At 39.2% G+C, this 14,018-nt stretch overlaps 1 protein-coding gene across 1 annotated transcript in view; it reads right to left on the reverse strand.

Annotated features, from left to right (window-relative positions):
- Positions 1 to 436: 436 nt before the first annotated feature.
- Positions 437 to 14,018, reverse strand: part of onecut2 (one cut homeobox 2) — a 36,634-nt gene continuing 23,052 nt past the window's right edge. The window contains exons 2-3 of the mRNA XM_079694985.1: positions 4,403 to 4,477; positions 437 to 766 (exon numbers count right to left, since the gene is read on the reverse strand). Coding sequence (XP_079551111.1) covers positions 477 to 766; positions 4,403 to 4,477 — 365 coding nt within the window. The 3' untranslated portion in view covers positions 437 to 476. The remainder of the gene's footprint in view (positions 767 to 4,402; positions 4,478 to 14,018) is intronic.

The following is a 14,018-nucleotide window of genomic DNA, read 5'->3' on the forward strand; positions in this document are numbered from 1 at the left end:
TTTTTCATAAAGCTTTCATTGGTTTTCTTGATCGTTTGGTTTGTTCCTAGCTTATATATTGCATATTAGAAAACAAATATCGTCTTCTAGTCTTTGGTATTTGGGCTAGTGTGTCAGCTCTTTGTCCTAAAGGAGACATCCGCAGTGAAAGAATATGATTTATGAGTTCTTCTTAACCCATTGAGGTTTCTTATGTTTTAGAGGTGTGTTTACCCTTCAGCTTCTTTATGGATTCACGATGGATTTGCAAAAAGGCGGTTAGGCTACAAACAATTTCATCGCAGTGAGCAGCCCCTCTCTCAGTTTGTCACTCTCGTCAAAAGTAAAACAGACAAACAAACAAAAACAATTGTAAAAAGTTTGGTTTTCGACCGGACGAGTTTCCCCTCGCCCTCGACCCCTCTCCATCCCTCCCAAACCCACCCGAGAACTCTCCCTGTCACTTTGGTTTTCCTCCCCTCTCCACTTATCTACTATCACGCTTTGGTACAAGTGCTGGACGCCGAAGATTGGCCTCCAGGACTGACTCCGTCATCTGTCCATTTGTCCAGGCTCCGGCGGCGGGCGTTCATGAAGAAGTTGCTGACGGTGGTGAGTTCAAGGCCCAGCTGCTGCGAGATGGTGAGCTGCATCTCCTTGGACGGCCGCTTGTTCTCCTTGAAGATGGCCAGCAGGGTGCGCCGCTGCAGGTCGGTGAAGACCAGCCGCGACTTCTTTGGCGTGTTGTTGCGGTCCTTAGCGTTCTCCTGCTCCTTCCGTTTGCACGCTGCGAGGATCGGGGGGGGAAAGGTAGATAATGATGGAGGGAATTGGAGGAAAGGAGGTGGGTTGATGGGAAGAAGAGACAGAAAATAAAAGTGTTAATGTGGTTTGTTTTGTTATTCGAACAACAGTACATTTTGAAAGAGTATATAGCAGCATGTGAAACAGAACCCAGAGGTTTAGTTCGTCTCCCTACGCTGTCATTTAGTGATATGTTATAATAGCAATAATATTAATAGAACATCTTATAATGTGTCTGCTGATGTCTGTCAGTCAGTCACTTAACGAGACTTGATTACCTCTCTGAATTAAGTACGCACAAGTCAGAACCAAATCATCAGTTAATAACTATCCCCGTTGTACACACACACACACACACACACACACACACACACACACACACACACACACACACACACACACACACACACACACAGACAGACAGACAGACAGACAGACAGACAGACAGACAGACAGACAGACAGACAGACAGACAGACAGACAGACAGACAGACAGACAGACAGACAGACAGACAGACAGACAGACAGACAGACAGACAGACAGACAGACAGACAGACAGACAGACAGACAGACAGACAGACAGACAGACAGACAGACAGACACACACACACACACACACACACACACCTCCCCTTCCCCAGTCTCCCCTCTGCTCACACAGCGTTTAGAGACCTGACGACAGATGCAAATGAAAGATGGCAGCTTTTTGCTTCCCAGCTGCTCTCTGTCTTTGTCTCGTGGTGAATGCCTGGGTATCTTTAATCAATACACATTTATGATATTTACACTGAGTAAAACATTCAAACCACAGAGTTGTTTCTATTGGCTACACCACTTCATCCAATAGTAATATTCTACATATCTTGAGCATCATTTTAGACACAGATTCAGCCGGACATGTCTTGATTTTTTTTTTAATCACAGTGATAAAGTTATATGAGCTTGTGTGTGTAACTTGTAAACCCAACACTTTGTGGGGTAAAGAAATTAGAGATTTTCGAATTCTGAAGTACATTTCATAAACCATGACCTTTACTCTGAGTGCAGAGAAACGCACGTTCATGACCTGCTTTGAGGGTCTTCTGACGTTCGTGTTTAATTTAGCATTGTAGTATGACTGAAGTTTAAATGTCCCTGTTGATCTTATAAAGGTGGCTCTTCTTCTTCTGAGCTCACGGTAAACGGCTGAAATGTTACACAGAATATTCTCTGTCAGGAACTGTAATTCAGTGTGTCGCTGACAGGTGGTACTATTGATCCATGAATATGAGACGCTACAAACACACTCAGTTCAAAACATATATTCACTGTGTGTGTGTCTGGTGTGTGTGTGTGTGTGTGTGTGTGTGTGTGTGTGTGTGTGTGTGTGTGTGTGTGTGTGTGTGTGTGTGTGTGTGTGTGTGTGTGTGGCCCAGCATTACTATACTTGTGGGGACCTAAATCTGTTTACACAGTCACGTGTGGGGACTCGCCTCCCTTATGGGGACAACATGGTGTGTGTGTGTGTGTGTGTGTGTGTGTGTGTGTGTGTGTGTGTGTGTGTGGCCCAGCATTACTATACTTGTGGGGACCTAAATCTGTTTACACAGTCACGTGTGGGGACTCGCCTCCCTTATGGGGACAACATGTGTGTGTGTGTGTGTGTGTGTGTGTGTGTGTGTGTGTGTGTGTGTGTGTGTGTGTGTGTGTGTGTGTGTGTGTGTGTGTGTGTTTACAGTACACGTTAAAAATGACCACCAATTGTTAATGAAAGACATGATCAAATGGAAATGATGCTGACTTGTTAATAATAATAATAATAATAAGGAAAGCATGAGAATCTGCTTTTTCTTTCAAATGAATGAAAGCCAGAGCACGTGTTTTGATGGTAGCAACATTTTTTTTTTTTAGAAACGTCGTTATCGTTATTGTACCTTTGAATATTTTCAATTTGATCTCAGTTTGTCCCTATTATTATTTTTTTAATTTTTTGTGTTATTTTTATTAAATATTATAATTATTGCTAGTATTATTATAATTATAATTAGTATAAGTATTATTATGTATTATTAATAATAGTATTAGTTGTATCACCGTCATTTATGCTACTGGATTTAAAATACTGTTCAACTTATTATTAATAAGTAGAAGTATAGAACAGACGGTTTTTAGTATATGGATAATTATGAGCCAAAAACTGTGTTAAACTTATTCTAAACTAGTAACGTTAGACCTTCCTATTAAAACATCAGATTGTGAGGTGAACAAATATCACAATTCTTGACCTCTTTTCTCTTCGTAACTTAAATATTTTAAACAAGGAAGAACATAAAAGCAACAGTGTCACAAACACTCCTACCCCAAAGCCTACTGCACCTGCCATTTGATGTAGAGGAATGAAGAAACTGGCTTTTCTCATGTTATTGTCCTTATAAAACTCTGTATGCTACTACTAACACCATGTTCTCTATACTGCTCAGTCATCCAGGTGGTGCCAAAGCAATCCATACACGAGGCTTTTATTGTGAAACTTAAAGTGGACCTATCATGCTATATTTCAAACATATATTGTAGGGCCATACCTATACAAAACATGTCTGTGAAGTTTGTTGCTTAAAATACCAAACAGTTCACCCAATGCCTCATACTGCTCATACCCCTCTTTTGCAGCCCTGTTAGAGAAACGCGGATTTTGGGTCCTTAGCTTGAAAAAAAAAAAAAAAAAGAGGAGGCGGAGCTAATGCCTGATCAGAATTCTACTGGAGATTAAGTTAAATTCTGCTGTGATAAAACGCCATCCTGTTCTAAACCACATCAAGGATTATTTCTGAAACAGTATGGAGTCCAAATGTTTTTTCTCTTGCGGGTTTATCACAAGGTGAGTTCCTTTTTATATTTCCTGCTTTTTAAACACATGTGCTCTCCAGTACAGGTTAGCTCTGAGTGTTAGCGAGGCTTGCTAATCTAAACAAAGACGAGATTACGTCCAAAACACGTCAGGCATTGTTTCTGATAGTAACTTTCTGTGGATCCGCCGCCGATTTGACGTCATATCGGCAGCAAATCTGTATCCGCTCGTTGTACCACCGTTTTTAAAAGATGTGGGTACAAAGGAAAAAAGAGAGGGTTTTACTTTCTGACGCTGCGTGAGTTCCCCGACACACCGGGGACACATCTTTATGTATATCAAAAAGTGCATTTTGCATGATAGGTCCCCTTTAAAGTGTTTTTGACATGTTGTCCAATGTACACCTTTAGTTATAAGAGCAGGAATAAAACCCTCCATATTAATAATAGATATGGATATTACTGACATAAAACTAAACTAATGACAACACAAAGGATTTCATTGAGATGTAAGAATGGAGTGGAATGGTAAAGGATGAGACATATTAGAAATGTACAAAAAGCTACTTCATAAAAATGCAACAATTATAGTTATTTAACAATTCATTATAATCACAATTTTGTCGTTGTCAAGTCAAAATATATCTATGCATCTATTTTTATAATATCTACACATGCTATATACAAAAACACATACAAAATATAATTTCTAGAATTGCATAATTAAATCTACAGGTATGAATATTAGCATTTATGATTTTTCTGTGCACTTTTGTAGTGTTTGTTTTGCACCTGGCATTTCCTGACTGGCCTTGTGTTGATCATCATGAAGCTCTGGTAGCTGTGAGTAACTGGAGGTACTTCCACCTGACAGAAAAGAGTATACAAGTTTTTACTTTTCAATATTATTCCAATGCATATCTCGTGCATGCATACTAAACACTGTAGTGACTGCAGTGGCCCCCAGGTCACATTGCTGGAATACATTTTGTACGATTAGGAACATTTCAAAACCGATACTCTGAATTTATTTGATTCTGAAATCATCAATTCAGTGCTTTTAGTATTATAAAAATTTCATTTTCACTTTGCTGGCTTCATCTGTGTGTTCCCGTGATTTATATTTATACATATAGGCCTGTTACGGAAATGTTCAGTTTGACTTTTATTGAGAATCACTGCTTCTTATTTATGATATCTGCCTAAAAATTCAATTAAATGTTTCATCCGGAATATTTCCAAATGTGCAATAAAAGATCAAATAAAATACAATAAAGAAATACATACAAACATAATAAAATAAAATAAATGTCTAATAGATCAAATAAATAACTAATATTAAAACAATTATTTTAAATGTGCAATAAAAAGTTCAAATATGATAAAAACAATTATATAAAACATAAGAAATGAGAGTTAAAATGTGCAATAACAGATCAATAAAAAACATATATTTACATAAACATAACAATTTAAAGTAAGATTGTGTAATGAAATATAAAATAAAATTAAATGTGCAGATGTACTACGATATATAACATATATTACAAGATATAGTGGAGTATAAGTATTAATATTAAAACAATTCGTAGTGAAATGTAGGAAGGAAGTATTGGTCTTATTGTTTTTGAAATAAGTTGACAAATATAGTATTAAATATGACTTTTTTCTTCTTCAAACGTACACCTTTCCCTCTCTGTCGCTCTCTTTTCCGCTTACTGTAGCTCGATTAAAAGCAGCTGAGCAGCACTTCACCCCCGACAAAAAAAAAAAAAAAAGTGCCGACACATTTCCAGGTAAAAAGGGAGCAATCAAAACGGCCCACCTACACAAACACAGTGAAAGGGGAGGTGCACGCTCGACTGATTCAATCAGGCTCTACCTCTGCTCCAGGTTACAGTGAGGATCAAATACGCAATCATATTATTCAAAATGGCTTTACCGGTTTGAGGAGGGGAGGTGTGAGAGAGGAGGGGGGAGGGGCGGCTGTTCTTTAAAGGTAAGGGCTGAATCAATGGGATCAATAACGCAGGGTTTCTCTGTCTTTCATCAGCTCTCTGCTACACATCAGTGTGTTGCTAAATGCGTCTCTAACTGCAAACACCATCAGCAGAAATGATCTCTGGACCACTGTGTGAGTCAGCTGTCTGTTTACCATCACAGTCATTAAAGCCACGATCTCAGCCATTGTTACATCATCATCTGTATCACTATGTTATCACATGAGCATCGTCGGCACAACGTTTAACCAGAATCAGAAGACCTGTTTTAGTCCCAAAGAGGGGACATTTATCATGATTATAGCTATCAAGAGATGGGAGAAGCACTCAGATCTTGTACTTAAGTAAAAGTAGAAGTACTCAGATCTTGCACTTGAGTAAAAGTAGAAGTACCAGAGTGTAGGAATACTCTGTTACAGTAAAAGTCCTGCATTCAAAATGTTCCTCAAGTAAAAGTAGAAAAGTATTCTCATCAAAATATAGTGAAAGTAGCGACAGTAAAAGTAGTCATTGTGCAGATTGGTCCATTTCAGAATAATATATATGATATGTTTTATAATGATTGATCATTAAAGTGTTCTTAAAGCTGGTAAAGGTGCAGCTAGTTTGAATGACTTTGTATACTGCAGGGTAGCTTGTGGATTTACTCCAGGTGGATCTAAAGTGCTCAAGCTTAGAACGCTAAATAATAAACCCAGTTCACACAACTGTTTATTTAATATCTTCATCAGTAATACTTTAATTTGTGCTCCTAATCCCAGTCCATTTTAATAATCTCCAATGTGATTATCCTTATTACAAAACCGTTGCTATGGCCATCTTAGAAATCATCACCATCGTTATCATCGTTATTTCTAGCCTGTTTATCACCCAGTCAAAGGGTTAGGGTTAGGTCATCTCGTCACAATCCTCATCGTATTACCATAAGTGTCCACAAACTAAATCTTCATCACCATCAAAATCAGTCTTGAAACCATAATGCTCATACTTGCCAACCCTCCCGATTTTCGCGGGAGACTCCCGATATTATTGCCCTCTCCCGGTTTCCTCCCGGGGTCATATTTCTCCCGCATTTCTCCCGATTTCTGACAAAATCAGATTTACTCAGGACTGTTTCCACTCGGACTTTAATACAGCTACACTATTGTTTGGTTTCCATGGTAACACGTCTCTTTAGCAGCGCGCCGCGCGCAACTGAAAGTCTGAGAGGGTGAGGAAGATTGTCACAGAAAACAGAACAAGAATCGACAACTCTACCCTCTGCTCTCACTCCTTTCCTGGTACAGGTCCAGCCCACACATTTGCTCCATCAAGGATGGTGCTACAGGCCGCAACTACAATAAGCATGTTAATGTTAATCTAATACAGCTCTGGCGATGCACTAGCCCCCCCGCGGTGGTTTTGAAATGCTTCCGATTTCTTAGGTCTCAAGGTTGGCAGGTATGTCAATACCTGGCAATCATATCATAATATTCAATATCACTTTTAACACCATCTAGGACCATCACTTTCATAATTGTAATGATCAACATCGCAATCATCCATTTGTGATCATTATCATCTCCATCAGTCCATCTGTCATCATCAAAACCACCCTCAGCAATATCATTATAATGAAAATAATAATATTAAACGTGCACAATGCTACTGATTTCTTCAGAAACAATAATATATTACGTTCAGTTCAATATCTATATAGTTAAGGATTAAGCCTGCACCAAAGATTTAAATGTCTGCCACCACATGTTATGACCGCATGACCCTAAAAACCCCTTTTGTTATTGTGGTTATAAAAATATAATTGATGGTGCTGTTACATTGCTTCTAGAGGACCTGCCTTCCTTTGTGAGAAAAACGCTTTCTTCAGCAGCGAACATTTTGCTTTCGAGGGTCTTCATGCCAAAAAATAAGAACTAAAGCAGAATATTTTATTTTAAAAAGTATGTTGTAATATTGGAAATAATTGCATCTATTTATATTTATCAAACGCTCTTAAGATATTGGAAATATTTGGATCACACAAATCAGAGACAATCATATATCCTACTCAGATGTTATACCCTAACAAAACGTACTGTTACAGAGAAAGTAAACATGAGCAACATAATTTAAACACAATAAGAAAAATGACTTATCATGCAGGGCGAGCCATTTGAGAAAGATATATAATTATTGATGCATTAGTGTGTTCATCACTTCAATGGTGAAAGGTGGCATTTATATGAATTACTTGCTGGGTAGTTTGACCTATAATAATATGATTTTATGACGTTCCACCACTGGGAACAATATGATGTTATCACCACTGGAATCTAATACTACAAATATTATTCTTTATCTACAACTGGTTAGAAATCCTCTAGGTTTCAAATGTCAAAGTCATAAATTAAGCTTTTGAAGTCTTTGGCAAAGCCCTATTAAAAAGGTCTGTTTGTGCATGTAATCCTCATTGACCGTGACTTGTATATCCTTTTTTATTATTACACATGCGGCACACAGTGAATTTCAGTGGACACCTCTACAAGTATCAGTTCATTACTTGGTCCTTTTGGAGAATCGAAGCCCCTCCAGCCTTTTGATTTTCACAAGAAATACACCTGACGCAGAGTCCCTGAGATGCAGGCGCCAGTTCATCGCTTCACAAGTGTTAAAACAGGCTAAATAAGTGGTGAAATTATCCGTATATAGACACAGAAACCACTATATCTGTTGGCATCTTTTGAGACATACATTTCAGAAACACAATCAGCAGTAAGCACCCACTGCTGACCAAAAGGTCAAGCCTTTCCAATATGGCCACTGAGAGGCATTATTCTACCCTTGAAGCCTTTTCTCTATTCACTTGAAATGGTTTGAGTCGAGTGCCGAGCTTCACTAGCTGGTAACACTCGCAGCAAACACATCAGTGTGTTATGCCGAGGAGTCAAGGGCTGCTGAACGTTAATAGAAACATCAAGGTGATGCTTTACTGAAGCAGCCATTTCAAGTGAATATGGAGAAGCAGAGAGGCCAGTGGAAGAAGACATGGAGAGTAAGAGATGGATGGCAGAAGGGGAAAGGGAGAGACAAAGGAGAGTGAAGATGATAAAGGATTTAGGGGACAGGAGGGTTGAAGCGAAAGACGGTAGGAAAGGGAACCAAAAGAGAACATTAGTGTCAGTCCCACAGAAAACATATACAAATAGTTCCTCCTTTCGGGACGATCAAGGTGAATATCACTCTGCGTAGTTATGAGTCGTTGTTAGGCTAGCTTAGCATGAAGCATAAAGCATTTTTGAACCTTGAAAGACACCTAGCTAGCACTTTCCCCTTCTTCCCATCGTTTTGCTGTGAGCTAAGCTAGGCTAACGACGTCCTGACTCTTGCTTATCACACAAAGATGTCGACAATATCTTCTTCTCTTCTCATGTTCAGTAAGATAGCAAACAAATGTACTTTAAAAAATACTAACACGACCACTACACTAAAAAAGCCTTTAAGGTCATTGAAACTAGGGTCAAGATTTTCTGAAAACTCTTTATAGTGTTGACATGTAGAACGTTTTGGGTTTTTCTTGTTATCTCCTTGGTTAGGCGTCAGTCATGAGGCAAAATACTGTATAGTGCAATGGTGGCATAAAGACATCCTTGAACATGGCATAATAGCATTTCTACCCAGGACTTTTTACATACTGTAACTACACAAAAATGCTGTTACTCTTTTAATACATTGAGCAACAGACTTATCATTCGCTAAGGAGTTAGCTCAATGCTACATCCAGCACTCCCAAAACACAGCTGCTTTGCTAATGCCTTCCATTTGTGTGTGTGTGTGTGTGTGTGTGTGTGTGTGTGTGTGTGTGTGTGTGTGTGTGTGTGTGTGTGTGTGTGTGTGTGTGTGTGTCTGGTGTGTGTGTGTGTGTGTGTGTGTGTGTGTGTGTGTGTGTGTGTGTGTGTGTGTGTGTGTGTGTGTGTGTGTGTGTGTGTGTGTGACCCACTGGTCTTGACAGCACTTTAATTGTGTTTGCATCTGAACAGGAATTTTCTTAAAGCTTGTATGGTGGGTTTTATTTTGAGCGAATCAGGAAAAAAGTCTCTCCAAAAACCTGTGTATATCTGCGCTAAGCCGTAGCTAAAGCTTAATTGAAGTAGATTTGTTGATAGCAACTCTTTCATAGACTCCATCATTGTCACATTCCCTGGTCACATGATGTGTTGATACGTCATAGTGACCATGGGCATTCAATGATTTGGTCAAATATATTTCCACAGCTACAGATGATTCCCCGCCATGTCTAAATGACTACTATCGATACTTCATTGTCACATAAATCTATGATGGAACTTCTTACAGCTGAAAATAAAGAATGTAATAACGTTAATGTGGAAGACACGTATTAAATATTAAGCCACATACTTTTAACATTGATTTTCCAAGTGTGTTTGAATTATTTAAATTAATCCTTTGATTGCAAGCATATCATTAGCTCAGTCTAGATTGCTTATTAGATTTATTTCACTTTTATGTAGAGCGTATGGGGTTGCATTTAACTCGTTTGTTAAAGAAATAAAGACATGGAAATAAAGTATATTAAAAGTTTAAAGAGAGGAAGTGAGTAAGACGGCAAGCTTTGGTTTCATTTTACAGAGGGGGGGGGGGCTCAGCAGCCATTAGAGACTGTTTTCATCCTCACCACAAAGATAGATCACAGCCTGGCAGCTTTGCCATGATGGCCTCCATCTCCCAGCTATGCATGTCTCCTTTTGCTGATGGACACTATTTCCAACATTAGAAATAGCAGAGCTACTCACAAAACATTGAAGTAGTAGAAGTTAGCTCAAGCTGGCAGTGAGATTTAAACTGTGAGTCTCCACAATCGTCAAGAAGCAGTAGTAAGATTAGCATTCAAAATAAATGAAGTAATGTGCGAAATGAAAGCTTGTATGAAAATCCTGCTGTTTACCAATAAAATCTACAAAACACTTTATCCCAAGACACAACAAGAAGGTGTGTCAATACCTAATAAGCATTTGATTAGTACCAATAACCATTGAAAGACACTACACACTTTATTAGATGTGAAGCCAGTCTCCGCTAGTCACGTAATGAAACCCAATTGGACTTAAACTGATATCTGATCATTCAGTCAAAACAACTAAAATGCTAATGTCATAACAACGCTAACACACACTTTCTGACCATAAAATAGGTGTTTCTCCCTCACCAGGTTCCGTACAACTGTGCTCCTGATAATTACAATACATCCATGTTATTTAGCTGATGCTATTATCCAAAGTGACTTAAACACAGTAGCCTACGGGAGCAAATTTGGTATCCACAATGTATTTAATGAGGCTCTGTTATGCTTGTTTTGGTTTTCCCTTAGTGTGTTATATAGGTTTGTGTGCATGTAAATGGTCTGCAAAGGTTAAAATCCTAAATGTCTCTCCCACACCACCTGCCTGAAACGCCTCCATTGAACTCCTTTGTTTACTTCTGTAAGATAGTGAGATCACTATGTAATATTTGCACTTCTATTGGCTAGCGCTCCAACACATTGTACGTGATAGGCTAAGGGGCGGGACATCTCTAAGCGGTTGATCACAACACAGCCGCCCAGCTAACCACTCAGAACAGACTGGGCTCTGGTTTCAGACAGAGGGTGAAAAGAGGTGCTGCAGCACACTACATACTGATATACACCTGAACATCAGCAGGAGAGGACTCTTTAAAGTAGAGACACTACATACTGATATACACCTGGACATCAGCAGGAGAGGACTCTTTAAAGTAGAGACACTACATGCTGATATACACCTGAACATCAGCAGGAGAGGACTCTTTAAAGTAGAGACACTACATACTGATATACACCTGAACACCAGCAGGAGAGGACTCTTTAAAGTAGAGACACTACATACTGATATACACCTGAACATCAGCAGGAGAGGACTCTTTAAAGTAGAGACACTACATACTGATATACACCTGAACATCAGCAGGAGAGGACTCTTTAAAGTAGAGACACTACATACTGATATACACCTGAACATCAGCAGGAGAGGACTCTTTAAAGTAGAGACACTACATACTGATATACACCTGAACATCAACAAGAGAGGACTCTTTAAAGTAGAGACACTACATACTGATATACACCTTAACATCAGCAGGAGAGGACTCTTTAAAGTAGAGACACTACATACTGATATACACCTGAACATCAGCAGGAGAGGACTCTTTAAAGTAGAGACACTACATACTGATATACACCTGAACATCAGCAGGAGAGGACTCTTTAAAGTAGAGACACTACATACTGATATACACCTGAACATCAGCAGGAGAGGACTCTTTAAAGTAGAGACACTACATACTGATATACACCTGAACATCAGCAGGAGAGGACTCTTTAAAGTAGAGACACTACATACTGATATACACCTGGACATCAGCAGGAGAGGACTCTTTAAAGTAGAGACACTACATACTGATATACACATGAACATCAGCAGGAGAGGACTCTTTAAAGTAGAGACACTACATGCTGATATACACCTGAACATCAGCATGAGAGAGGACTCTTTAAAGTAGAGACACTACATACTGATATACACCTGAACATCAGCATGAGAGGACTCTTTAAAGTAGAGACACTACATACTGATATACACCTGAACATCAGCAGGAGAGGACTCTTTAAAGTAGAGATACTACATACTGATATACACCTGAACATCAACAGGAGAGGACTCTTTAAAGTAGAGACACTACATACTGATATACACCTGGACATCAGCAGGAGAGGACTCTTTAAAGTAGAGACACTACATACTGATATACACCTGAACATCAGCAGGAGAGGACTCTTTAAAGTAGAGACACTACATACTGATATACACCTGAACATCAGCAGGAGAGGACTCTTTAAAGTAGAGACACTACATACTGATATACACCTTAACATCAGCAGGAGAGGACTCTTTAAAGTAGAGACACTACATACTGATATACACCTGAACATCAACAAGAGAGGACTCTTTAAAGTAGAGACACTACATACTGATATACACCTGAACATCAGCAGGAGAGGACTCTTTAAAGTAGAGACACTACATACTGATATACACCTGAACATCAGCAGGAGAGGACTCTTTAAAGTAGAGATACTACATACTCATATACACCTGAACATCAGCAGGAGAGGACTCTTTAAAGTAGAGACACTACATGCTGATATACACCTGAACATCAGCAGGAGAGGACTCTTTAAAGTATTGACACTACATACTGATATACACCTGAACATCATCAGGAGAGGACTCTTTAAAGTAGAGACACTACATACTCATATACACCTGAACATCAGCAGGAGAGGACTCTTTAAAGTAGAGTCACTACATACTGATATACACCTGAACATCAGCAGGAGAGGACTCTTTAAAGTAGAGTCACTACATACTGATATACACCTGAACATCAGCAGGAGAGGACTCTTTAAATTAGAGACACCACATACTGATATACACCTGAAAATGAGTATACTAGGTCCCCTTTAATAAAATGCAAGGCCTGGAATAGATCAATTGGATGTAAATAGCTTATTATGCACTACGAGCTAACAGGTAGATTTTCCTCATTTAGCATTTTCATAGCCAGACAGTGGAGAGAACAAGAGAGCGAAGGAGAGGTGGAGACTGAGGGAAACAAAAGGAAAGAAGAGAAAGAGAAAGAGGGATCAATAAAGCAGCTGAATATAAACCATGGCCGTCTGTCAGGACACACTCAGACGGACAGGCTTCATTCTGGAAGAGAAACATGGATATCACAAAGGGCTCGCTCTGTCTCTGTGTCTCGAAGCATTTTATTGCACTTATCACTTTTCTCTCTCCGTCTCTCCCAGTTCTCAATTTGTCCCTTTCCTGCCGGTCTTTGTTCTTCTTTTGCTTCATCCATCTTCCTCGTTTCTCTTTCATCATCTCTCTTTTGTCCTCATTATCTCTCTTTAACTCTCTTCTCTATTGTCTTCCTTCCTCAAAGTCTTTTTATCATCTCCTTGCCTCTGTGTCTCCTTCCCCTCCTTCATCTTCCTGTCCCTCCTAATTTTCTCTTTTCTCCATGTCTCTCCTCTTGCTTCTCTCTCCGTGTATATATTTTTTTATTGCACCATTACCACTTAAGCCTTGGTATCCATTACACAGAGGGCATATAAGTGCAGGGTAAGTAGTGAAGTCGCCCTTCCACATACACTTCGCTGCTCGTGTGTGGCGCCACATTTGGACGCTTTGACACGGAGCTGAGCGATGTTTTGATGAAATCATTAATCAGCTGTGACATGGGTACAATGTTAATGTGTGTGTGATGTGATCATGAAGTCACTGCACTGACTTTCCCCCCAAACTGCAAACTGTCATTTAATAAAGCCTATA

The sequence above is a fragment of the Notothenia rossii genome (genome assembly GCF_949606895.1).
Source record: "Notothenia rossii genome assembly, contig: scaffold_131, whole genome shotgun sequence".
Lineage (NCBI taxonomy): Eukaryota > Metazoa > Chordata > Actinopteri > Perciformes > Nototheniidae > Notothenia > Notothenia rossii.